Source organism: Poecilia formosa, unplaced genomic scaffold (assembly GCF_000485575.1).
Source record: "Poecilia formosa unplaced genomic scaffold, Poecilia_formosa-5.1.2 Scaffold257, whole genome shotgun sequence".
NCBI lineage: Eukaryota > Metazoa > Chordata > Actinopteri > Cyprinodontiformes > Poeciliidae > Poecilia > Poecilia formosa.
The window spans coordinates 855,936-880,592 of NW_006800196.1; the positions used below are offsets into that span (position 1 = coordinate 855,936).

The 24,657-nt window shown below is 39.6% G+C and overlaps 2 protein-coding genes across 2 annotated transcripts; one reads left to right on the forward strand and one right to left on the reverse strand.

Moving 5' to 3' along the window:
• Positions 1 to 2,233: 2,233 nt before the first annotated feature.
• tmem41aa (transmembrane protein 41aa) lies at positions 2,234 to 8,966 on the reverse strand. The gene is made up of 5 exons (XM_007570299.2): positions 8,694 to 8,966; positions 7,510 to 7,660; positions 7,091 to 7,252; positions 6,644 to 6,782; positions 2,234 to 5,382 (listed from the first exon to the last, which is right to left on the reverse strand). The coding sequence occupies exons 1-5, from the start codon at positions 8,852 to 8,854 to the stop codon at positions 5,162 to 5,164; spliced, it is 834 nt and encodes a 277-aa protein (XP_007570361.1). The 5' UTR covers positions 8,855 to 8,966; the 3' UTR covers positions 2,234 to 5,161.
• Positions 8,967 to 10,434: 1,468 nt separating this feature from the next.
• Positions 10,435 to 24,605, forward strand: ehhadh (enoyl-CoA, hydratase/3-hydroxyacyl CoA dehydrogenase). The gene is made up of 7 exons (XM_007570298.2): positions 10,435 to 10,622; positions 12,421 to 12,524; positions 12,707 to 12,876; positions 13,397 to 13,508; positions 15,441 to 15,545; positions 19,023 to 19,364; positions 21,004 to 24,605. The coding sequence occupies exons 1-7, from the start codon at positions 10,549 to 10,551 to the stop codon at positions 22,251 to 22,253; spliced, it is 2,157 nt and encodes a 718-aa protein (XP_007570360.1). The 5' UTR covers positions 10,435 to 10,548; the 3' UTR covers positions 22,254 to 24,605.
• Positions 24,606 to 24,657: the final 52 nt, after the last annotated feature.

Below are 24,657 nucleotides of genomic sequence, written 5' to 3' on the forward strand. Positions count from 1 at the left end.
CTCCTTTTTTTTTTTTTTTTTTTTTGTTTGACTATTAGGAACAACCTTCTTTAAGCCTTGGCTACACTTTGAATCAAAAAAAAAACCTGGGGAAAAAAAAAAAAAAAAAAAAAAGGAGGTAAACAAACAAATAACATAGTGAAAGTCTTTGATTAGAGCTGTTTTTTTTTCTTCTTCTTTATTTGTGCTTGTAGGATGGCAGACTTTTAGTCTTCAGATGAGGTGGATCATTTTTGTCCCAGTGAACACAAACTTGCAGTACTATATTAAAAGGTCTAACAAACTCACACAATGCCTGAGGCTGCCGTTGCCGCCAGCCTCCCCACAGCCGGTACAGTACCTCATACTGATGACTAGAGCTCACCAGACCTGATTCAAAGTATCCTGACCTAACTAAAATGCAGTACGGTGCTTCGACTCCTTATATGGTCTGCTTCACCTTTAGTAGAGTGTTTGTCGGAGAAAACAGCTTTTCATTGTAGCACTGAGACTTTTACCGATCCTTGCAAATGTACGAGCGACCCCTTCAAAACAGTTTGTCACGTTGAAACAAGACATTTCAGTGTGTTTTATTGGGAAAGGGAAAAGACGTGGCTTTCAACAACTTTTATTGAAAAACGTCCTGAATGGCTTTCATTTGTATTCGGTCCTTTCGGAGAGAAGAAAACTTCTCTCTTTTGTACATCGAGAGAAGTTTTTGCCTATTTGTCTTTGCAAAAATAGATCAAGTTCAGTCAGATCAGATGAATTAACTTGTCAGATCAGATTAATTAAGTTGTATTAACATCAACTTTGACAGTTCCTCATGGAGCTTAGGTCTGTACTTGGACTAGGACATTCTAATTTGAACGAGTAGTTGTGTGTTTAGGGGTGTTGTTCTGGTGGAAACCAGTAAGGAAGCCTAATTTAAACCAATTAAGTAGCTTTAATGTCTCTTTATCCTCAACATTAAAAATATATGCAACCAAGACATGAAACACAAATGTACCATCTCAAGCTGTACTAAAAGCTATTGGGAATTGATGTGCTTTTAAAACAGACTGAAAAACATGAATATGTCTAATATCTGAAGTCCACTTGTTCCACTGTTCAACTGAAAAAGCCTGATTTCCTCTAGGGTTCGGGTTAGTTCTGGGAAATAAACCCAAAGCAGCTGATTTAATGTTCAGTGAAGGACGATGAGGCTGGTTAGATAGATACGCTGGAGCAAAATCAATGAGGTATTTATGAGCTAGGAAAAGGAATTTAAAATCAGCAGTCAGTGGAGAGAGGACAGAGTAGATGAGATGTGATCCAGGTAAAAAAAAAAAACAGACAACAGCGTTTTGAACGAGCTGGAAGCACAAATGGGAGGCTAAACTGACCCCAGAGTAAAATGCAGCGTGGCAAATTATGTCTTTTTCTCTCCAGCTCTTGAATCAAAAGAAAAGGTTTATGTATTTGTTCACTGAAAGAAGCTATTCTGCAAAATAAAGCAGATAAATGCCTTGTTTATAATCTGAATCCATGATTAAAAACCTCCTACTTCATTGACGTGTCGCTTAGTGTTACGACCATCTCTTAAAATCCCAGTAAAACACACTGAAGCTCTTGGTTGTAATGCGACATGGAAAAAAAAGGGTGTGAATACTTTAGCAAGGCACTGTAGTTTATTTAATATTCTTTGGATACATTTTATAGAGTGCGCTGACGTTGCGGCTCTTTTTCCTGCATTGCAGACGGCCCTGCAGGCCTCTGTCTCTCTTGTGTTTTTGGCTCTTTATAGGCGCAGGTTTCCCTCGAGCTGGATCCCTTTGACTTCAAGAACATCATCCTGGATGTTCATACAGTACGAGGTGAAACCTGCAAGGACTGTAGTAACCTTTTTATTTTTTATCATTTTTAAGGATTGGTATTTCTAGGTATCGTGAGGTGTTAGGCATTAATTTTCAGTACCATAAAGGAAAGAAAACACACTAATTACACACATCACTAAGGGTGTACAGTGTTGTTAGTCATATCACACAGTGGTTAAATAGCTGAGGTTTTCTTTTGTTGTCTGTTCTGATCTGGTTTCTTGTATTTCACACTGATTAAATGATATAGTCTGGAGCTGTAGCTGGGAATTTCTAACTCTTCATTCCTGTTAGATCACTACCAATAATACTAGTTATGAAATTGTGGTGGGACAAAAAAAAAATATATATAAAAAAAATTATCCTAGCTAGGATTTTTTTTTTTTGTTTTGTTTTTTGAACAGATACTGAACGTTTACGGAAAATTTGAAGTGCTGAAAGAAAGTACCCAGGCCTGATTCAAAAGCGCTGATAGAAAACTTATTCTGCGTTTAGGAGAAAAACAGACGAGAGGTCGCCAAGCGCCAGCTGAACCTCTCAGGAGCAGGTCAAAGGTGTGCAGAACCGCAGCAGTGTTTTTTTGTTGCCCTGTCATGTTGTTGAGTGGAAAGCATTGCATGAGATTGATGCAGGTAATCCAGTATGTACTACACCTCACATCGCACTAGACTTGGAGTTGTGTTTTTTTTTTTTCCTTTTTACATGGATCCAGTTCTTATCCGCATTTTCTCCATCTGGGAGATTCCTTTTGTTTCTTGGTAGCTTCAAACCCTCAATGTTACCCACAAGCCAACAAGGCTCCAAACACCTCAAGGTAATAATAATCAGTGGCTGCGCCAGAGAGACATCTGGTCCGTTTTTGTTTTTTGTTTTTTTTACTACATGGATCCATGCCTTTCTGGTAGCAGCCAAGCTGTTGTTTTGAGTTGTGAGTGAACTGTATTGCTGAGCAACCTGGATCTGAGCAATAAAGAATATCTGAAAGAAAAAAAAAAAAAGAAGCTTGTTTTGTTTTTATTACTTGAAACACTTACACCTGCAAAGCCCATCATTGCACAAAGAAGTCCTTGTATTACAACTCCACCAACAGGAGGACTTTCAGAAAACAATACTGCAAATCACATTTAAATAGAAATAAATAAAGATGGTCCACAATGTATATTTCCAGCTTCAAACCAAGTCCTATTGCAGAACTGATTTGAGTTTATTAGCACCCTTGTAAAAAGCCTTGAAATAAATTAATCTTTTATTGGAGAAACAATGCAACACTAAAAAGCATTTTAGAAAAATTTGAGTACATTCAATTACGTCGCGCTTACAAGTACGCTTGTCCTAAATGCCTTTTTATAACCCTCTACTGCCAATCATGAAGCACTTTATCTTCTCCTGTAACATTTAACAAGGTTGGAGCATTCAGAGTCAGTTTCATACAGGATTGAGAAGCCCATAGTAGGTTATTCAGTCTTCTATCAACCAACCTGAAAGAGCTCATGATCCCATCCACTAATCTTTATATGAGAAACAGGCCACAGGATCACACTAGACATGAGGGCTTTTCCACAGATTTGTCCTTTTTTTTTTCCTACACTCAACACCCACCTACAGTTTTACCCAAAAGCTCGATCCAATTAGTCTGATCTGAGGAAAGCAGACATTTCCAGTTAGTTAAAACTCAGTGATTTTATGCTTGTTAAGGTATAAAAGTTCCTCGCTAGTGTGTGCAGAGTATGTAGTGGGGGACTTGGTGGCATTTTTAACCTTTCACCATCCTGTTCTGACTTGTCTTTCTTGCCCAGTCTTGGCTGTCACAGTTAGTTGTTTTAAAGATTCATTTTCTTATTGCTCTGGCTGTAAATAGGAGAAAGTTTAAGCGAGTAGCTTTTGAAGATCAACACAGATCAGTCTGACTTCTTGTCTTTTCCATTTGTGGCAGTTTAAAAGTTCAGTTTAAAAGTTCCTTGAAACAGCTCAACTTTGAAAAAATATATTGGAAGGTATATGCACTTTAAAAAGAATTACAGCAGAATTTACATTCTGTAAAAAAGCTTTTTTACAGAATGTAAAATGGCAGAACCTTTTTCATGTTCTGCCACACTAAATGAATGTACTTAAATTATTTTTTTCCTATGTGTTTGACATTCATTTTTGCTACAATGAAAGATTCCTTTACTTTAAGGCTTTTTTACATATCTTCACTGGATATCCCAATAAATAAGCCAAGTGCTGGATTAAAATATGATTTTTTGTAAATGCTAACATTGTTGAACATTACATTACATTTAAAATAATTGACACCACAATGATAGAAAAGGCAAATGCGAAACCTTTTTCAAAGGAAGGCATAAAAAAAGTGCACCCACAGCAAACGGATAACAGACACACAATTCATAAAAAGAGGCAATAAAGAGAGAGTTTGTACCTCAAAGCTTCACCAGGTCAGAAATAACTTTGCAGTTCAAATTCTGTAAAGGATTCAACAGTAAGAACGGTAAAGCACTAAATAAAAGCCCAGCCTTACCCGTTTTAAAATATTAGGCTGTGAAGAATTTTCTGCTCCACAAAAACAACAGTGGCCCTTCAGGTTGTGAACAGGGGGACTCTGGATCTCCTGAAGTGGCTTTGGGTCCAGTGGATTCAGCGAACGAAGCCTTCGTTGATCTGGGCTCTTTCCAGGCACATACAATGGCTTTAGATTAAAAAATTTGGCCCCTTAGTATTGTTCCTTTATTGTAGTTAACATTTAAGGCCTGGTACGCTTTTATGTTGTGACTGACTGATGTGGACTCTTAAAACTAGCCAATTTTATAAGTTACAAATAGAAAAAGCACAAGCATAAACCCATGAGACATTATCTAATCAGCAGGAATACGGGCAGGCCTTCCGCGGATTTCACATTAATATTTCAGTGAGTCCATGGAGGTAGAATTTAAAGGCCAAAACAAAACAGGCACTTTGAACGCAAAGTTTAAACTAAAGCAGAACTCATGAGTCAAACATGAGTGCAAAAAGATCTTCTCTCCTCTTCATGATTCCTGTACAGTCATACATTTCCCAAATACTGTAGCTACAAAACACCAAAACTGGAAAACATTTTTTTTTTTTTTTTAAAGTTCATCAAATGCATTTGTAATTTTTTAGAAAAGCAGTGCTTCCTGTTGATCTCCACACAACTCTGGTCGGGGTAAAGCGATCCATAACCGAAAACAATGACGCAGACGGGCGTTGAAGTTTTTCTGAACAGCTGCCACTTTGAACATGTTTGCTCTGGAGAGCAGAAGGCATCTGAAAACTGAGCGGATAAAAACGTACAAACCCTCCAGCGGGGGTCACTGCACCTTCTTATCCGAGTCAAGTCCGTTCTGGGACTGGACGGCCAACTTGAGACGCCTCTGGCTGAGGCGCCGGATGAGGGCGCCGGGCACCAGAGCCACGCAGGCGATGGCCAGCAGCTGCAAGAGGTGCTCCCAGGAGAACAGGTCATCCAGCGAGGACACCTCGGACAGCATGGCGCCCGTCTGCACGCAGATGAAGTTGTAGGGCAACAGGCCTGGAAATGAGTCACAAAATGTCAAAACAAACCATACCGAGGATGTTCAATGCTTACAGAAGTGCTTAATTTTTTAAATCTGCTTTCATTTAGTTTTGTCCTGTTTTTATTGTTTGTTGTTGACATGCTTTGTGATTTCTATCTTGAAGAGTGCTGTATAAATAAAGTTTTACTTGCTTACTAAGCACCAGATTTTAGTTCAGTTCTAAACAAGAATGACTGCGGGTTTGATTTGCAAAGTAAAGTAAAAACATTCTGTTCTTATTCAGAAGATCAAATGGTAAAAATGGTTAATTATGTCACAATAAAAGGAAAATTCTGATACAATGATGGCTATGTAGAACATTTCTTTATGTCCTCTAAAGTAAGGTGGAGGGTATATGCAGCTGTTAGCATTTTTCTCTTTCAAAGGCCTGGAAAGCTCGTCAGAAAGCAATTTTTTATTTTAATGAAAATCTGGTGGCCTCTGGCATTAACCTGAAAAAGGTTCAGAATTGAGTCTTTTCTGAAAATTAGTAGTGCAAAATATGTGGCTAAATCAAACACAGAAATGGCTCACAAGATGCAAAAATCAACACTTTCCCATGATCAGTTTCTAGACTTAAAATTTAAAGAAAATCTGTGGATGTAGCTGAAAAGAAGTGAGAAACAGAGAAGATCGAGTATTCTAGATGCTAACGTAATGGTCAGTCATTCCTTTTTTATATTCTCCAATGAAATATCATGGAAGACAAACTGCTGACCTGTTGGCAAAAAAGGGAGTTGTTCAAAAATTGAATAGCAAAGGTCTTCATAAGGTAGCAGTGATCGAGTGAAGCACACTTATTTCTGAATATATCCATTTAGGTTAAAGGTTTGTTATACTACAATATTTTTTTTTCACACGCCTCTAACAGAAGTGCTAAAAACTGTGTAGGACTCTGTAATGTCTAAGCTTTTTTTTTTTAAATAATCAGTCTTTTGGAGAAAACAGGAATTAAAAATTGAAAGGAGTTTAAATAAAAAAAATAAAGTCTTAAAAGCTCACCAAACTGTTAAGACTATGTGAGAACCCTGGCTTTGTCTTATTTTGTCACCGACTTAATTTAATTCAATGCAATCCTCATGTTTACATCAAAGGATCTGGACGAGGCCTGAAACAAAGTTATCACTACAATGGTCTTTTCAGAGCTAATTTAATGCCAACCCTAAACAGAATAGTTTAGACTGAGGTACAACCCACAGTGATAAAAAAAAAACAAACCCTGCAAGCAGCACCCACCAATAAATACTGAGAAAAAGAAGTATACGATGGGGATGTTGACGATGGGGGCAGACATGTTCAGGAACCAGTTGGGAGTCATGGGAAAGAATCTCAGGAAGAGCAGAAAGAAGAACAAACAGTCCCGATTGTCTTCCACCTGGAACAAACCGTGAGAAAGAAAGCATTAGTGCCTCGCAAAAGTTTTCACATACCTGAATTTGGTCACATTTTATCACACAACAACCAGAAACCTCAATGTATTTTACTGACATTTCAGGTGATAGACAAAAAAAAAAAGGTGTGGCAAATAAATTATTCTTTTTTTTTTTGCATATTCAGTCCTAATTTACTAGAAGAAAAATATATTTTAATCCCTTGAATGTAATTAAAACAATAACATTTCTGTCAAAATAATGAAAATATACTAAATACAAAATAAACAAAAGGTGTTAAGTAACAGGGTACCTTTTTCTGTAGCATGGAAACTTTCTCTGGGAAAAGATTTATGATGTGTTGTTTTCCAAAGGCTTGGGAAAGGAGGTAGCACATGGTGGAGCCCACCGTGGTGAGCACACAGGCAAGGAGCAGTCCTAGATACGGTCCAAAGATAGCTCCTGCAAGAATGTTCTGCACAGTGACAAGCACAGATAAAAAAGGGCTGCTGTTAGCACTTAACTTCACTCAGAGCAGGAGATGAGGGAAATTATTTAAGATCTAAAAGTGTTTGGAAGTGTCAAGTGATGGATGACGGAAGAGATTTTGTCCACATTTTTCCTTCCTTGCACGCTTTTTAGCCACATTTTGATTTATTAGATTCTTTCTAAAACACAACTAAAGAAACTAAAGTTATTTTGAATACATTCAAAGTATCGTCTTCCACTCACCAGGAAAGATGATCCAGGGATGGCAAAGGACTGCTTGTAGAGGTACGCGCTGCAGAACAGGAGCAAGACATATGCGGTGTGCTCTGTTTTGTAAAACTGCAGGAGTTCGGACAGTTCCCGCAGCTCCTCCAGGTCGGATGGGAACTTCAACCTGTGGAAACATTCCCTCTCCAGTTAAAACTCCATAGTCCAGAAGAATGGTCTGCTATTGTGATTTTACAATCACACCAACAGTGTGACCACCTGGCACCAAAATGTATAACAGGAAGAAGGTGACCCAGCAGAGAAAGGGTGATGCTTTTTGTGCAATGCTCTGCTGGTCCCTGCCACACGTTTGCATTACTTTGGCATGTATCAACCAACTAATTGGTGTACATTGTCTGCAGAAATGCAGACAATGTACACCCTTTAATGGAAACTGAATTCCCTGAAGACTGTGGTCTCTTTCAACAAGCTAATGTGTCCAACCGCAAAAACAATATGGTTCGGGAATATTGTGAGGAGCACAGCAATTACAACCTCCAAATTTCCTGTTTCTTATTGCAAATGGACATTTGTGGAATGTGCAGGATAAACAAGTCTAACCCCATCTCGTAGCTGACTGCTGACCATTATGTCTAATTAGGTCTAGCGGAGCCCGTGTCTTAACGGGTTAGGATTGCTTTGGCAGCAAAAGGGGCACCAACACGCCATCAGGCAGGTGGCCATAATGTTATGCCTGATAGGTATATCCCTTTTGGGCTGTGGGATCCCCAGAACAAACTGGGGAATATGTTCAGGAGAGTCCTGTCAGAATTGTGTTGTTATAACCCCCTCGCAACCTTATTGAGCTCAGATAAGCTCAATAAAGGTATGAATGGATGTTAAACTTCTAAAAAAAAAAAAAAAAAAAAAAAAAACACGTACCGACCCAAACATCAAGTAACTATGGTCGCTTCCAAACTTCTTAAAGGCTACTGACTTGAGGAAATTACTGATCTGTTTGTCCTTAGTATTTCTTGGAAGAAGGTTGAACAGTAATAGTCATAAAGCGTAAGTATTAGCAAAGCAGTAGTGGATCGAATAAATAATTTAACCCCAGATTTTTTTTTTTTTTAAATAATACATAGAGAGAGAAAGAGTTCACCATCAGCCAGTGGGAAATTTTAACCTGGCTAACAGCTAACTGCTAACACCGGGGTTACCTCCTGAGTTCCCCGGAGGTGTCGCAGCTCTGCTGGGACTCCCTCCCCTCTGGACACGGCTGAGGATGTCTTCGTGGTCCAGCAGGAAGGTATAGAGACAGATAGTAAAGGTACAGGGTGGCTGCTGTCACAACAACGGCTAGTCCGATAAGGGAGCGCATTCTCCCCGGTATAAAGTAAAAGTCAACCGCTTCTCTTCCCTTCACCTCCTGAATGTTATTACCACTGAGCAGAACAATGTCCAACCGGCGTGATTACGTCACGTCCTGGCGTACTCAGAGTCCCGTCAATGATTCACAGCTGGTTAAGCACATTAATAATAATGTGCTTTATGCACATTATTATTATTATTATTATTATTTATCACTTATATTAATAGCCAGTACTTTATGATTCCCCAAAATAAGATAATTTTAATCAACCTGAAGAGTGGAAATAAATGGAGATGTTAATTACGCTCCGCTCCAGATGGGGGCAGCAGTGTACAGCTGGAACCGTTGAGGGACAAAAGCAGAGGTAAAGGGCAACGCTGAAGTTAGGATCAGAGTCGGTGTTTTAAAGCGTTTAAACTGCAGTAGGCATCTCTGGACTGTCTTTGTTAAACTCTAGTTCATAATTTAAATATGACCTTTCAAATATGACCTGAATTATGCGGCATTGAATAAATATTATTAAAATACATTTTGATCTGTGGAAATATGTGTTTGTAAGAAAGACATACACAAATAGCTAGACACCCACAAATATAAGAAATGAAGAAAAATTTGCATATCATTTTCTAAGCTCGTTTTATAGCCCTCAAAATGAAATTAATTTAATTTCCCTTAAAAAGGAAGAATTATTTTTTAATCACTGAAAAAGTAAATTAACAAAAATATTTGAGATTAGCTGAGAGAAGAACTCTTCTGACCCAACTATATTTTGGTCCTCTCGCTACAGTGAGTTCCTTCTTTAGCTATCTACCGGTCTCTGACACTGGTCTGAGGAAATTTTGCCCTGCTCCTCTTTATCTTCAGCTCAACTGTTTCCACAGAATGCCACACATTTTCTTCAAACACCCTCTGATACATGGTGGCATTCATGATGAATTCTATTATGGCGAGATGACTGGATCATCCTACAGTAAGTCAACACCATGACACTTCCACCTCCATACTTCACAGTTAGTACAAGGTTGTGTTTCTGGAACAGTGTACTTATGCAATATGTCTTTTTTTTCTGGTGTCTGGAGAACAGAATAATCTGGCAAAAGAATATTATTACAGATGTTCTAATTATTTTCTGTTCTCTGAGTGAGGACTTCTTCTGGCTCTGAGTGAAGACATGTGAAAGTCTCATGACAGTCTGCTAACAGGTCAATTTCCATTAAATGCAGTTGTTGCCAAACACTGCTTATTCCCCTCATTTGCTTTTGCTGCCCCTCCTTAAATCTCTGTTGGATGTGTGGTTAAAAAGCCAGACAGAGATATGTTGTAGAAATGATCCTTCCCCATTATGATCCAATGAGGAGGTGGTTTGGACTTCCTCCTTCTTTTTATGTTCTTTCTATTATTATTATTATTATTATTATTATTATTATTATTATTATTATTATTATTATTTGTGCAGGTGCAAAAAAATCAATTTGTATTTTGAATGTATCTTAAGAATTCACTGATTAAGTGCATGTTTTAGCTGCGCAAGTATTTTAAATTCAGAAAATGAGTGAAACAACCCTTTAATAAGACGCTTCAAATCAGACACCAACTTCAGCTTCGCTGATAAGGGCTTCCATGTGTCTCGCTAACGATTTCAAAGTTCATTTGGAGAACAGGAAAAGAAGTGCAACAACAACTCGAAATATTTGTTGGACACCATGGCTTTATACAGCCGAGTTTCAGGCTCTGTTGGCATGATAACTCTGCAGAATCCTCCCGTCAATGCACTGAGGTGAGAAACAATCAACGGCAGAACTTTACTTCTTCCAAACAAATTCAGTCTGCCCTTCAAAGTAAATACATGACTTGTTGCACGTTCCTAATTTGCTTTGAAAATATGATTATGTCCAAATACATTTTGCGAGTGCAAACAAGGAAGAGTAAGTAATACGATCTCTCTAGGAATCTCTGATCCAGCAAAGTCAGATTGCGCAATGCTCTTACTGTACTGGCCTCATATAACTTATGTTCATTTATTTTAAATTAACCAATTAATGTAGATAATTATGCATCTACACTAATAAATATACAAATAAACAGAATCTAAAAGGATTACTTTTAGCTTTAGAAAGTAATCCCTAGCTTTGAACTTATTTGTTTAAGATACCTTCATGTTTTTTTTTGCCAACAAAAGTGAGGAACTTGTTAAACTATTTTACAATTTTAATGATTGAACAATCTTATGATCTCCTTAGATTTAGTAGAGCTACTTTAATTGAATTGTTCATTCATACATCAAAACGTTAAGACACTAATTATAATTATTCTGTCGCTATAAACATTTTAGTGCTTGTACACACATTACTTGTGTACACATGTGGATTTGTGTTATTGTGTGCAGAAGTAAAAGTAACATGCTTGTGCTGCCTTTGCAATACAAAGGCAGCAAATTTAGCTTTTGTTTTGCTCCCTTATCTAATTAAAGAGGTTAAACTCCAACTTTAACTCATGTTGTGCTCTGCCCACCAGATTGTTCCCTTGGATACACTGAGTGCTTACAATGAATCACCATTGTTAATAATTTACTGGATGAGAACAAAACTTTATCTAGCAGTGACACCCTGTTGGCATTCTACAAACATCTTAAATCTTAAAAGTCGTTCTGGTTTGACTCGTCCAGAATATGTTATGGCCTTCATTTCCCTGTTATTTTGAAGTCAACTCATTATGGGACGGATGTTTTTGTTTGAAAATATAAAGCTTTGCATACATTTGTATTTACACCCCTTTACTCTGATGATTCTGAGTGCAGTCCAGTGCATCCAGTTTCCAAGCGTAACAGTACCTCAAGACTTTAACATCTCAGATTACATAACTTAATCTATGATGTGAAAATGGAAGAAAAAAAAAAGTGGCACAACATGGCCGTCCGCCTCAGCTGACTGGCCTGGCAACGAAAAGCAGCTAAGGGCCCCTTGGTAACTCAGGAGGAGTTTAGAGGAGAAATGAGTAATAATACACATTTGCTGTTTCCTACAAGCTCCTGGAGGAGATGTAGCAAATTATTGCTCTGGTCAGATGAGATCAAAATTCAAAGTAACATGGTACAACACCCCCATGCTAAAAATCGGGGGTGACAATATCATACTGTGTCATTCTTTTTCCCAGCTGTGGAGATATTATTTGCTTCACTGAAGGTGATTATTAAAAGTATTAATTGAGGCAGCGGCCTTTTAATTATGTAGGTTTTGAAGGCAATTAGTTGTGTAATATTTTACTTAAGGGTGTCAAAGTAACTGGGGGCTAAAGATATATGGATTCAAAACGTATTAGATTTTATTTGTCAAAAAAACTGTGAAAACCATTTATCCTTTTCCTTCCACTGCATGGTTTCCAAAATGTCCTACTCGTCTGTCTAAAAAATCCCTTGTAGGTTTGTAACATGAACACTTTTCGCCTGGAACAGTATTCGTAGCAATAGTAGGCTGGAGGTGTTCAGCAAAAAAACACTCCAGTGTTCTGGAAGCTCAGTTGGGAGTAGCTTAAAGCCAACAATGTTGTAAATCTGCTGTTTATGTTTGTTTCTGCAGTGCAGCGGTGAGACAAGGCATTGTTGACATGATGCACAGAGCGCTCAGTGAACCAGAGGTGAAGTCTGTGGTAATCTGTGGACAGAATGGAAAATTTTGTGGAGGTACAGAGAGTCCTCTGCTCCATGTCAGTGATAATGCACATCTAAATAATTCAGGATCCACCTTGTTTCATAAAGTAAAAAAAAGTTCTTTAAATGTTCTGTTCCAGTTGATTTTTCTTTTAGGACTATAAAATCATGTGCAGCTCATGTTACAGGTTTGTCATCATGGTTTTGTACAACAGGAGCAGACATCAGAGAGTTTGGGGCCAAGATGACCGGGCCTCCTCTGGTGCCAATGGTCCATCTGATCGAGGCAGCATCCAAACCGGTGGTGGCAGCCATAGAGGGGATCGCTTTAGGCGGAGGCCTCGAGTTGGCGCTCTCTTGTCACTATCGTATCGCCCACTCTAAGGTTAGTTCACACTTTAGAAAAAAAATCCCAAAATTGTGGCGTACATTAATATTTACCCTATTTTTACTTGAAATCTTCTAAAAAAACAACAACACATTTCCAAACCTTGAGATGCATCAGTCACTTTTAAAAGCTGATAAAGAGTTCTGCTTTACTTTTAAAGCTCTAACACAAAGTCATTTGTTGTAGTTGAACATTAAGTGTAACAGCAAAACCGTGCTACATTTTAGCTTTAAAATGCAGTATTTATTGAACTGAAAAAAAAAACAAGAAAAAAAAAACAGATGATCCACATTTTTGCACCCTGTAATCCTTCTGTATCTCCTTTTTTACAAACCTCATCACAAAATGCATGGACGGACTTGCATTTTGTTGTTGATGAAGCAACTAGCAGGGTGAAAAAAAGTTTTTCAGTTTGATGCAGTTTAACGAATCGGAAGAGAATCCTGCTTTTGTCAAACATCTGCATTGTGAGACTAGGCTCACAAACCCATTGTACTTCATGAATAATTTGATTCAGGCCACACTGGGATTTCCAGAGGTGGCTTTGGGTCTGCTGCCCGGCGCAGGAGGAACTCAGCGTCTACCAAGGCTCATTGGAGTCCCAGCTGCCTTGGACCTCATCACCACAGGTAGATTCATTAAAAAAACTTATCATATATATGCTCCTGTTGCTATGAAAATGATTTAGTGTCTTATTTTCCAGCAGCTCAATTGATTGTCTCTATGAAATTCTGGAACAAGATAACTAACCATATCAACCAGCCAAATGTCTAAAGAAATTCTTTGAAAAATCTGAGTTGTAAAGTTTGGACAAAAGTCTGTTTTCCTCAAGGAGAAGTAGCCATCATCATGACCTTGACACGTCTCTATGCTGTAAAAAGCTACAAAGGATTTCTAAAGTTTGGTGTGTTCATTAGAAAACAAAGTTTTCTCTCAAAGAAAAAAAAACAACAAAAAACAGGGACTCTGTTAATTTGGTAAATTTAATGACCAGGGTTCATGCAAATGATGAAACCTGATTTAAGGATTTTCCAGTTCTGGATTAGTAGATTACTTTTCCAAGGCGCTGTGAGGGATGTAGCCTTCAGTAAATCAGACTGGATACCTCAGGCCTAGGCTAACTTTTATACATCAACACATCAGAGCAGAACCTTTAAGTGGACAATCAGATGAAGCCAATTAAATACAGAATGTTTGAAAGAGCAGAATTCTTAATAAAGCGGAAGAGTCCAACTTTGGCCCAACCTAAAGTGCTCTATTAAGTTAATCAGTCACAGATGTATATTTGTGCTGGAAGTAAAGTTTTTCTCTAAGCAGCAACTCAAAGTTTCTGGAAGATTTTGCTGCTCAACAGGCTCCAGCAGGTTACTTTCTCCTGCAGTAAGAGTAAAGACTCTAGTGTGTCTTGATTTTTCAGATTAGCAGACAGCATTTTATTAATGCAGAAAGTCATTTAAGTTGCTAAATGCATCTTACTCCATTGGCCAGCAGGTGTCAGCATATGGTAGGTTGTACAGCTTGTCTCCTACTTTCTACTTGTATAGAATTATCTCAATGAGTCTGACACTTGGCTAAAATGTCAGTTTTTTTCTGATTCATAAAAGATCAAGATAAATATGTTTCAAATCTTTTCCCACCTTTAGTGTGATTTTGAAGTGAAATCAAACAAATCTGTGAGATGGGGGAAATGAAGCTGCAGCAGTAACCTGGTTGCACTGTGTGAACACCAATAGAAAAACACCTTGTTTTACATACCTTTTAATCTGGTTGCAGAATTTGTTCTTTTGGGGCACAAACAACATTACGTGTGAATGTAATTCATTTGGAATAAAGTTTAGCTCTCCAGCTAAGATTCTCGTGACATTTGCATCCTTTAAATACAAATCGAACCTTCTGGTAGAATGTGTTTACTTTGGACGGCATGAAAACAATGCAATATAACACCAGTGGCACATGGTGGTGGCAGTATCCTGCTGTGGAGTTACCTCTATTCAGATGGAACTACAGTTTTTGCTGGGTGAAGTTTTTCACCAAAATCTTCAGGGTTTGGCTCTAAAGCTTCAGATGAAGTTTTTTTTCATTTATTTATTTATTTTTTCTCAGCAAAGCAGGCATTTAAAATCAACAAAATGGATGAATTTGAAGTTTTTCAGCTGTTCTAACAAGAGTCAAGAACTAAATGTGCCAGAAAGTCTGCCTGGAGATCTGAAAAGAGCTTTGGACAAGAGACGTCTTCACGATCAAGTAGAATTAGAGGCTTTTGGCAAAGCAGAGTGGACAGATATCGCCAAAGTGTGGGAGGCTGGCAGACTCTTAAGGGTGTTAATACTATTGCTGAGATAACAAATCACTTTTAAATATAGGAAAGTTGTGAAATCATTTCTCATTGTCATTTTTTACATCATAAAAAGTCACTTTAGCGGTGGTGTATTGGCTGTTGTATCCAGTATAACAAGCTACCCAGTAACAAGGTGCCCTTTTACATATAAATTTGACGCTCACCGACTTTAATATGTCACGTTCTACATAATGTATAGAGAACTTTTCTGTGTGTCCCACAGGCCGCCACGTGACTGCAGCCGAGGCTCGGCAGCTTGGAATCGTTGATGAGGTGACGGATCTCAACGCTGTGGATGCAGCTGTCAAGTTTGCTCAAAGTGTGACAGGTAAGCCGCAAGATAAATGCTTCTGGAGGTATTTAATGGAGTGATAGAAACTTTCATCCCTGCATTAAATATTAACTCAGTGGAAGGAGGAGAAACTTCTATTGGAGCGGTTATTTCAGGCCAGGCCGAACATCAAGACGTGTCGACGCGAAGCCCTTGGAAGGCAAAGCAAGCAGAAGACACGGCAGCCACATCCTCCACCAACATGGCCCATAAATGTTTCATGGCGCTGTCAGATGGGCTCTGATGTCTTCACTGCTTTTGCTGTATTATTCAGGAAGGCGAAAAGGGACAAACTTCCCTAGAATATTAATATCGAGGCCCTCTCCAGTCGATTAGTGGTACGGGGATTCCCGCACGCACGTGAATCTGACTCATTTTACACACTGAGTGGATTCCTGAAGTGTGCCACATCCCTGGAGAGCCGGAGGAGCGATCTCCCAGTCTGACTGAAGAATAGGTCATTCTCTTTTGGCTGAATGGGGATAAAAGTGAAAAGAAAAGCCAGTGTTCTCTGCTCAAATGAAAAATGAAAACGCTTTGTGGCTCCTCATCTGCTGCAGAAAGTAATGTTGTTTTAAACTGTGGGGGTCTCGGCTAACAGTTACTGCTTCGTATCTTTCTGTTAAGTTAAAAAAAAGAAAGAAAATAACCTGTGGATTCATATTTGACATGAAGAAGTAAGAAAGGAGCAAAGTATTGTGTCTGCTGCTTCTGTTTGAGCTCCCGTTCTTCCACGTAAAGTGAACTGAACGCACACACACCGCCCACTCTGCTGGTTGTGTGTGTTGGGAGCACGCACAGGAGGGAGGTGTATTTAGCCCCAGCAGGGTCTCGCTTTATGGAGCAGCTTTTGTTTTTCTGTGTGAAGCAAACATGAATCGATGTTTGTATGACTGCACTGGAGGCTTCACGTCACCCTGTGTCGGGTATGTCATCTGCAGCTGATGTTTGTAGGTTTCTGAATCCTGACATCGTTTTTTGGAGGCGTTCAAATCAGCATGAAGTCTGTTTGGGTGTCGGTATTGGGCCTACAGCTATGCTATTTTGTCTGTTGAAAATGGCAACTTTTGGGTCTGAAAAACACATTTAATACATCATAATATAATAAAAGATAATGTCAGAAAGAGTTATTGTCTCCACTTTGCACCTTGTTACCACGAGAACAGGGTTGCTGCCAGTCTGGAAAACTATTCAACAGGTCTGGATGAGTATGGAAAAATATCTGCCCATCTGTCTGTTTTCTTTCTCTTTTCCTCACTCACCCACTCACTCACCCAATTTCTTTCCAAGTACCATAATTAAATCCTGATGTCTGTAGAAATATTTGCAATGAATTCTCAATGAACTTCTGTTTTTAGGTTAACTGTGATCTGAAAGGGACTGAGAACTCTGGAGATTAAAGTCTGAAAAAGTGATGTTTGTGCAGGAACCCTGTGACAAAAGGATTTGTGTTACCGTACAAATGCCTGAACAAGATCAAGTAAAAGGACATGTAGTATTAGGAAAGTAACCTTAGTTTGTGGATGCATTTTTTTTTTTTTTTTGAAAAAGCATGAAAAGTTTGAGCCCAGGATGCAAAATGCATTAAGGTCACGCCTCTCCACATAAACGCCACACAAGTCCACATTTGCTTAAAAAAAAAATCACTTTGTGCATTTAATTTAATGCAGGCGTGGCCAGGAACAGATCTGAGTCTCTCACTGGTGATGAGATTAACTTTTTTTTTAACCCAGTGGTTGCAACATCTGCCCACTACATCTGTCGGAGGGGGGCGGGGGGGCAGCCAGGCTTCCTATCGGCTGCAAATCCACAGCTCAACCATTTACAGATTAACTGCTGCAATAATGCCTCGTAAATCACACTGAAACGGCATCGCACTTCCACATACCACCTCACCGATGTGCAATTGTTTACCGAGAATACATTCTTTATCATGGATAACCTTCGTCCCCATTTCTCTATTTTTAATATCCTTCTTTTGAGAAATTTCTTTCTTATCGGCGAAAGTGGTTAAGATAAGTCAGATATTCTCGCTGTCGCTTTAAGCTTCACCTCAGTGACCCAGTTTCCGACCCAGACCCTCATGTGAGAGTAATTCAGTGGAGCTGTGAAGGTTTCTGACTGCTGTCTCTTGTAATCACATCAGAGGAGTCAGGATTGGGAATTAAGATGCCGCTAACAAGGTTTTGGCAGAGCGGCCATCTTTTTCTTTCTCGTTCTTTAAAATCTCAGCATGCAGGAAGGCTTGTGCTGTGGGGTTGTTGGATTAAACATTAAATCTTATAACAGTCTCTTATACAATGAATTGAAAACCATGAGGAGTGAACTAAAGTGCATGTCACTCTTTCAAAATTTTTACTTGCAAAATAATTGAAGATCTTAAATAATTTATCTTCCAGTTCACAATTATCCACTACTTTGAGCTGATTTTTTTTTTTTTTCTTTTTACCATGACAAAAATGTCAAGGTGAACGTGTCTGGATATTTTGGAAGCCACTGTAGGGTTTGCCTTTTGCTCGAAATCCCAAGAATTACAGAATTTTGTTGGAAGTGAACCTTTTACTTTTTTTTGTTTCGCTCAGAGCTGCAGCGTTCAGCCAGAGTCCCTGCGATTATCTGGAAGCAGCCCGTCAGATCAGCCTGCTCTCAGAAGCTGACTGAGTGGATGAATGTGCCTGAAAAATGAATTATATACACGCTTCCTGAGTGCTGGTTGAAAATTCCAACAGAGTGGAGAAGTGAGAAGCACTGCTTGAAAAGGGGAAGCACTTTTTAGCTTGAAATTAAAATTATGCCTATGAAATATGACCATAAACTAGATTCATGCAATAATTTATACAATCATATGCTCCCTAAAGATATTCAGAAATTGTTTCAAATTGTTTTTCACTTGAACAATCAAGTATAAATATATTATATGTATACTATAAATACTCTGTGGTATATGCATCTCTCTTGCCGGGGTTAAGCTGTGGAAAGTTTGCCAGAAGATTTTAATCATAGTAATAACATAATAGTTTAAAAGGGAATTAAAACTGAGTAATTGAAAGCTATGAAGGTACTTGCATTCTTGAAGTCTGATTGAAACCTTTGTGATGTTGATTTACTTACCTTTTCATTTTTCTGATTTTTTTTCTTGTCTTAACTTAGTTGTTGATTTTGTGTACTATGCTAATATTTGCTATGCTAAATCTATGAAGAGTGGAAATGGTTCATTTGCAATGGCAGGCAGATTTAAGCTGAATAATGTCAGCCTTCACCTTATCAATCTATGTGACAGTTACAGGTCATTTTTATTTGATTTTATTTTGAGGACAGTTAGAGTATTGATTAACGACTATTATTATTACGTGTGTGTCTTTGTGTCGTTATAGTCTGACCAAAAGCTACATTTTATAAGTGTGTTTCCACTACTTCCTGCTTTCCACTCGCTGTAAGTTCCTTGAAGAGACTTCCTCATTGCTTCTCTTCCAGGTAAATCTTTGGATGCGCGCCGCATCAGCACCTATCCATGTCCTCGTCCCCCCGATTTGGATGCGATCTTTGAAAGGGCGATGCAGCAGGTGCGGCGGAGCGCCCGCGGAGCCATAGCACCGGGCACCTGTGTCCAAGCAGTTCACGCTGCCGTCACTCTGCCCTACGCCAAGGGAATGGAGCGAGAGCGGGAGCTGTTTTCCCTACTCTTCACCTCAGGTCAGGCCCGCGCTCTGCAGTACTACTTCTTCGCCCAGAGAGCCGTCAGCAGGTGGAGCACGGCCAACGGAGCCCGCTGGGACACCAGCAAGCCCAGGCCTGTGCGTAAAGCAGCTGTCATCGGTAAGAGCTCTAGGCTTCTAATTTGTACTCAGCTTTCAATTAGCACAGGCACACTGACTCATCAGGCTATCTGTGTGGCATCTCCAAAGTCCTGTTGCCTATGGAAACTAAGCCCTCATTAACAGTTCATCCGAGTTTGGTAAATGGACTCGCTATTCCCTGCAGGGAGGATTGGATGCACCCCAGTTTGGATATGCGCAGCTCGGCAGCTTGTGCATTAAAAACGCAAGGTCTGGAAAACCATTTAATATGTGAAAGATGATATCAGAGACTGTGCGTTTCTCCCTGCATTATGCTGTCATTTTAATTTAGAGGGTGAGAACAAGGTACCTGAGCAGTCTGGAAAAATATGAAGTTGGATTTAAGTAGGTAACACGTCTGGATAAGCATGGAAAAATCTTTGTGCAAGCGCATGTTATCAAATTTGGAGATTGTTTTAAAAAAAATTCCGTTCATTTCAGAAAGCAAAACTTCCATATTCTTTATTGACTGATTACACTCAGAGTGGAATATTTCTGACTTTTATTTCATGCAATTTGATAAATATGGCTTACAAACCCAAAATTTAATATCCCAGAAAATATATTATGTATGATCAATAAATATACTTGACATTTTTTTTTAAACAAAAATGTCAAAGTATGTCAATTTCTATCCTCTAAATACTTGGTTGGGGCTCATTTTGCGGAGGGGAGGGAGGCGACCTGCAGCTAATGGACGCCCAGGTTGCTTTGATGGCTGCTTTCAGTCATCTTCCTTGTTGGTTCCTCATGACAACATAACATAGATTTCCTATGAGGTTCAGGTCAGGGGAGTTTGCTGACCAACCAATGACAGGAACATTATGGTCATTGAACCAGCCTTTGGTACCTTTGGCAATGTGGGCAGGTACCAATTCTTGATGGAAAATAAAATGACCACGTCCATACAGCTCGTCAGCAGAAGGCAGCGTGAAATGCTCTAGAATTTCCTGGTAGACGGCTGAATTAACTGTGAACTTCAGAAAACACAGTGGACCGACACCAGCAGATAACCTGGCACGGTCCACTTCAGAAAGCTCCCTCAAATTCTTGAATTGATTTTTCTTGATAACGCTCTGAAGGCTGCGGTTATCCCTGCTGCTGGTGCACATTTTTATGTCGCAGTGTTTCCATCCACTAATATGCTATAACTTTATTATTATTATTATTTTTTTCACAAAATTCTAATTTTCAGAGACATAGAATTTTGACTTTTAGGCATCAAAATTCCATGAAATAAATGATTGAAATATTTAACCTACGTGTATTGAATCTATTTAATGAGTTCATCTTTCTGAAATGAGTGAGAGAAAAAAATAAACATATTCACAATAATCAATTTTTTTTAGATGTACATGTATTTTAAGACTTGTCCATTCATTTTTCCATCTATCCCATCCCATCCAGGGAAATTAGGCTGATAGTCCCGGTTTAGTGAGTGGAGTAGCTGCTCTCTGCATGGAGGCTTGGATTCCAGACAATTTGGATGTTCGACTCAACGGCCTGTTCAGAAGAAATCTTCACACTGCTTGATTTAATTAAACTGTTTAAATTTTTATAGAACTGATTTGTGGATGAAATATTTACTGTGTTTAAACATATGATTTCTGTCCTCTAAGGGCTTGGCACCATGGGTCGAGGTATAACTGTGTCCCTGGCCCAGGCAGGGTTCTCTGTGGTTGCCGTGGAGACCCAGGAGCAACAGCTGTCGGAGGCAAAGCAGGCGGTGTCTGGCATGTTGGAGAGGGGGGCCAAGAGACGAGGGGTGCCCCTGGCACACGATAAAATCAAGTACAGCTGCAGCGTCCAGGCTGTGGCAGATGTTGACCTAGTCATTGAAGCCGTGTTTGAGGACATGGCTCTGAAGAAAACCGTCTTCCAGCAGCTGTCGGCCATATGCAAACCAGGCGTGCTCCTGTGCACAAACACCTCTGGGCTCGACATAGACGAGCTGGCTTCTCAAACCCAGAGTCCAGAACTGGTGGTCGGGATGCACTTCTTCGCGCCAGCTCACGTCATGCAGCTGCTGGAGGTGGTCTACGGGCCGCGCTCATCCCCCGAAGTCGTGGCCACCGCCATGCAGATGGGGAAGAAGATGGGAAAAGTGAGTGTTGCAGTTGGAAACTGTCGGGGATTTGTGGGAAACCGTATGCTAAAGCCGTACTTGGAACAAGCGTTCTTCCTGTTGGAAGAGGGAGCCACACCTGAGCAGGTGGACCAGGTGCTGGAAGAGTTTGGGTTTGCCATGGGTGTGTTCAAAGTGTCCGACCTCTCTGGGCTGGACGTTGGCTGGAAGGTCAGGAAGTCGGACGGTTTAGTTTCGCCCGCCTCTACGGGAACTTCCGCTAGAATCCGAGGTGGCAGCAGGTACAGCCCTCTGGGAGACCTGCTGTGTGAGCGCGGAAGGTTTGGTCAGAAAACAGGCAGAGGGTGGTATCAGTACGACAAACCCGGCGGCCGTGTGGCTAAACCCGACCCTTGGCTGCACGGGTTTCTGGAGGAGTACCGAGCCCAGCACGGCCTGGTGGCACGTCACATCGACCACCAGGAGGTGCTGGAGCGCTGCCTCTACGCGCTGATCAACGAGGGCTTCCAGATCCTCCAGGACGGGATCGCCGCAGGACCGGAAGACATCGACGTCATCTATGTGCTCGGGTATGGCTGGCCCCGCCACCGCGGGGGTCCCATGTTCTACGCTGGCCAGGTGGGTCTAGACAAGGTTGTGGAGAGGCTGGAGCACTACCAGCAGATCCACCCTGATGTTCCAGGCCTGCAGCCCTGCAGCTTGCTCCGGAAGCTGGCAGCCAGCGGCAACCCAGCGATCCACAAATGGAGGGAGGTCATCCAGAAACCCCGCAGCCAGCTTTAAACTTCAGCTCACCTCCAGTGTGACAGCAGATTTTATTAATTACATTGCTAATTAACCAAATTAATGTATATTTACTTTGCACTCACATGTAGCTTTGATACGATGCATTAAATCACTCTCGTCATCTGTTTGCTTTGTATTTATCAATGCAAACGTAACAGTCGTTTAGAGGGTTTAATTTATTCAAATAAAAGCTGAAGAACCTACAGAAATTAAATATAACAGATTTGTCATACTTAAATCTTTAAAACATAAATCATATTTTAATATCAGCCATACCAAATATCTCCAGTTAACCTGGCCCTGTGGGAAAAAGAAATGGCCTGCTAAAGAGTTCATGTTGAACTGCCTGTTTAAGACCATACTATTTCATCTCAATCAGAATTAGATCCAGACTTTGACTAGACCACTACAAAACCTTGAGACATGCTTGGTAACATTGTCTTGGACCATGTTACCAAATGGACTTCATTTTAACAGCACAAATCGGCGGGACATTTGCTTTCCAGGTTTTGTTAAATTAGAGTTGTAACTTTTTCTGAAATGCTGTATTTTGTTTTTATGTGAAATGTAATGAGTCAAACACCTGCCAAACAATTTCCACTTTTACCTTGTCCGTCCGCAGAATAATTTCCAAAAAGTCTTTGGTGTCTTCATGATGTTTTCTGATAATTTTGAGAAAGGAGAGCAAATAGTCTTTGCAAATGTGTGTGTCACCACACTTATACTGTGGAAATAAATTGCTTTATTATGCATATAGTGGGCCCTCTAAGAGATTCAAAGATGAACAAACCATAGCAATAAAAATTTTCACCTCGCAAGATATTTTTGTCTACATCAGTTGCGCATCCAGCTTGAAGTATCAGAATCTGAGCTTTGTCGGTGCTATGCTTTAATTTAATAACCTGAAGCACCGTTTGGAGAAAAAGTAGAGTTAAAATGACATATTCTGAATGCAGAACTGACTGCACTTCTAAAAACAACAACAAAACATTAAGCGAATAAGAAATGTGCAAAGCCAAATGAAATAAAAGCATAATTGAGTCTATGAAATTCCCAGTGGTTTTTCCAGCAGTGTGTTATTAGATGCGGATCACCAGTCATTTAAATGTAAGGTGACAGCAATGGGAGTAAATTGTTGAGGTTGTTAAAGTTATATCTGCAGCCTCGGCAGAAATAGGGAAAAATCGTTTTAGTGGATGGCTGGCAGAGAGAAGAACCTCCTCTGTGGTTTGGTGGAGCTTTAAGTTATGAGTCTCTAAATCAGAGGCTGTAATGGGGAAAAAAAGAAGTTTTTTTTTATCATTCTCTTCCACAATCTATTGAACATATTGCTGTTTCTATAAATACAGACTGTTGCACATCTGCAAAAGGGGCCTAATGAAACACTATGTTGAAACCGCACTATTCATTACACTGGATGGGTTGAACAGGATGATGCATGAATGACATACTTGACAACATTAAATCCTGCAGTCCTGTCAAACCTTATACAGAACAGCAGTGATATCAGCTGACTGTGATTTCACATTCTGGTTAGAAGTGTTTCAATTTGCACTTAGAAATGACAGGAATAAACCAAAGGAAATATTTAATCACAAAGGTAACCAAACTATAGTAGCAGAAAGTACAAACAGGAAAATATGTTGATACTAGGAAAAAAAAAGTCTAATGCACTAATATACCTTAACACTAAAAGACTGCAGGTGTACAAAACTAATTCATTGTTCAGTAAGAGAAATTCCTAAGAAATCGCAACGTTTGATATAAAGTGCCTGTTTTCTCCTCCCTCTCACTCCCCCATTTTTGGAGGGATTAAATTGGAATAAACCAAAACAAAGTCATGCATAAAAATGTGTAGAAGTAGACATTTTTCTAAACATCTGAAAAGTTTGGCATGGATACTCTTACTTCTGGAAACTGAACCTCCTTCCCAGTTTGAAGTCCATTGCAAGATGTTTGACTTCTCATCAACTATTACCAGGTGGTTCCTCGACCCTGCTGAGTTAGACTTCTCCCCTCAACATGATGCTGCCACTACCATGTTTAATTGATGGATGTTGGGTTAAGGGTGAAGTGCAGTTAGCTAATATTGGTCTCATCTGGTAAGATTACCTCTTCTTACCAATTTTCTGGTAAAAAGAAATTGATGTGTAACTTCAATTGCACCTTCTTTGTGTTGGTTTATTCTATTAAAATCCCCCAGAAAAACATGGAAGTTTGTGATTGCAATCTGACAAAATGTGAGAAAAGTCTCATTGATGTACCCGTTTTCTTGAATTATGACTTGTAATGTATATTTCTAACATGTGGCTTATGACCAAAGTCTTGAATAAAAGCATACACACAATATATGTATGTGTACTTTTCAGAATAATGGTGCTTCTTTCCATCCTGCTTGCTG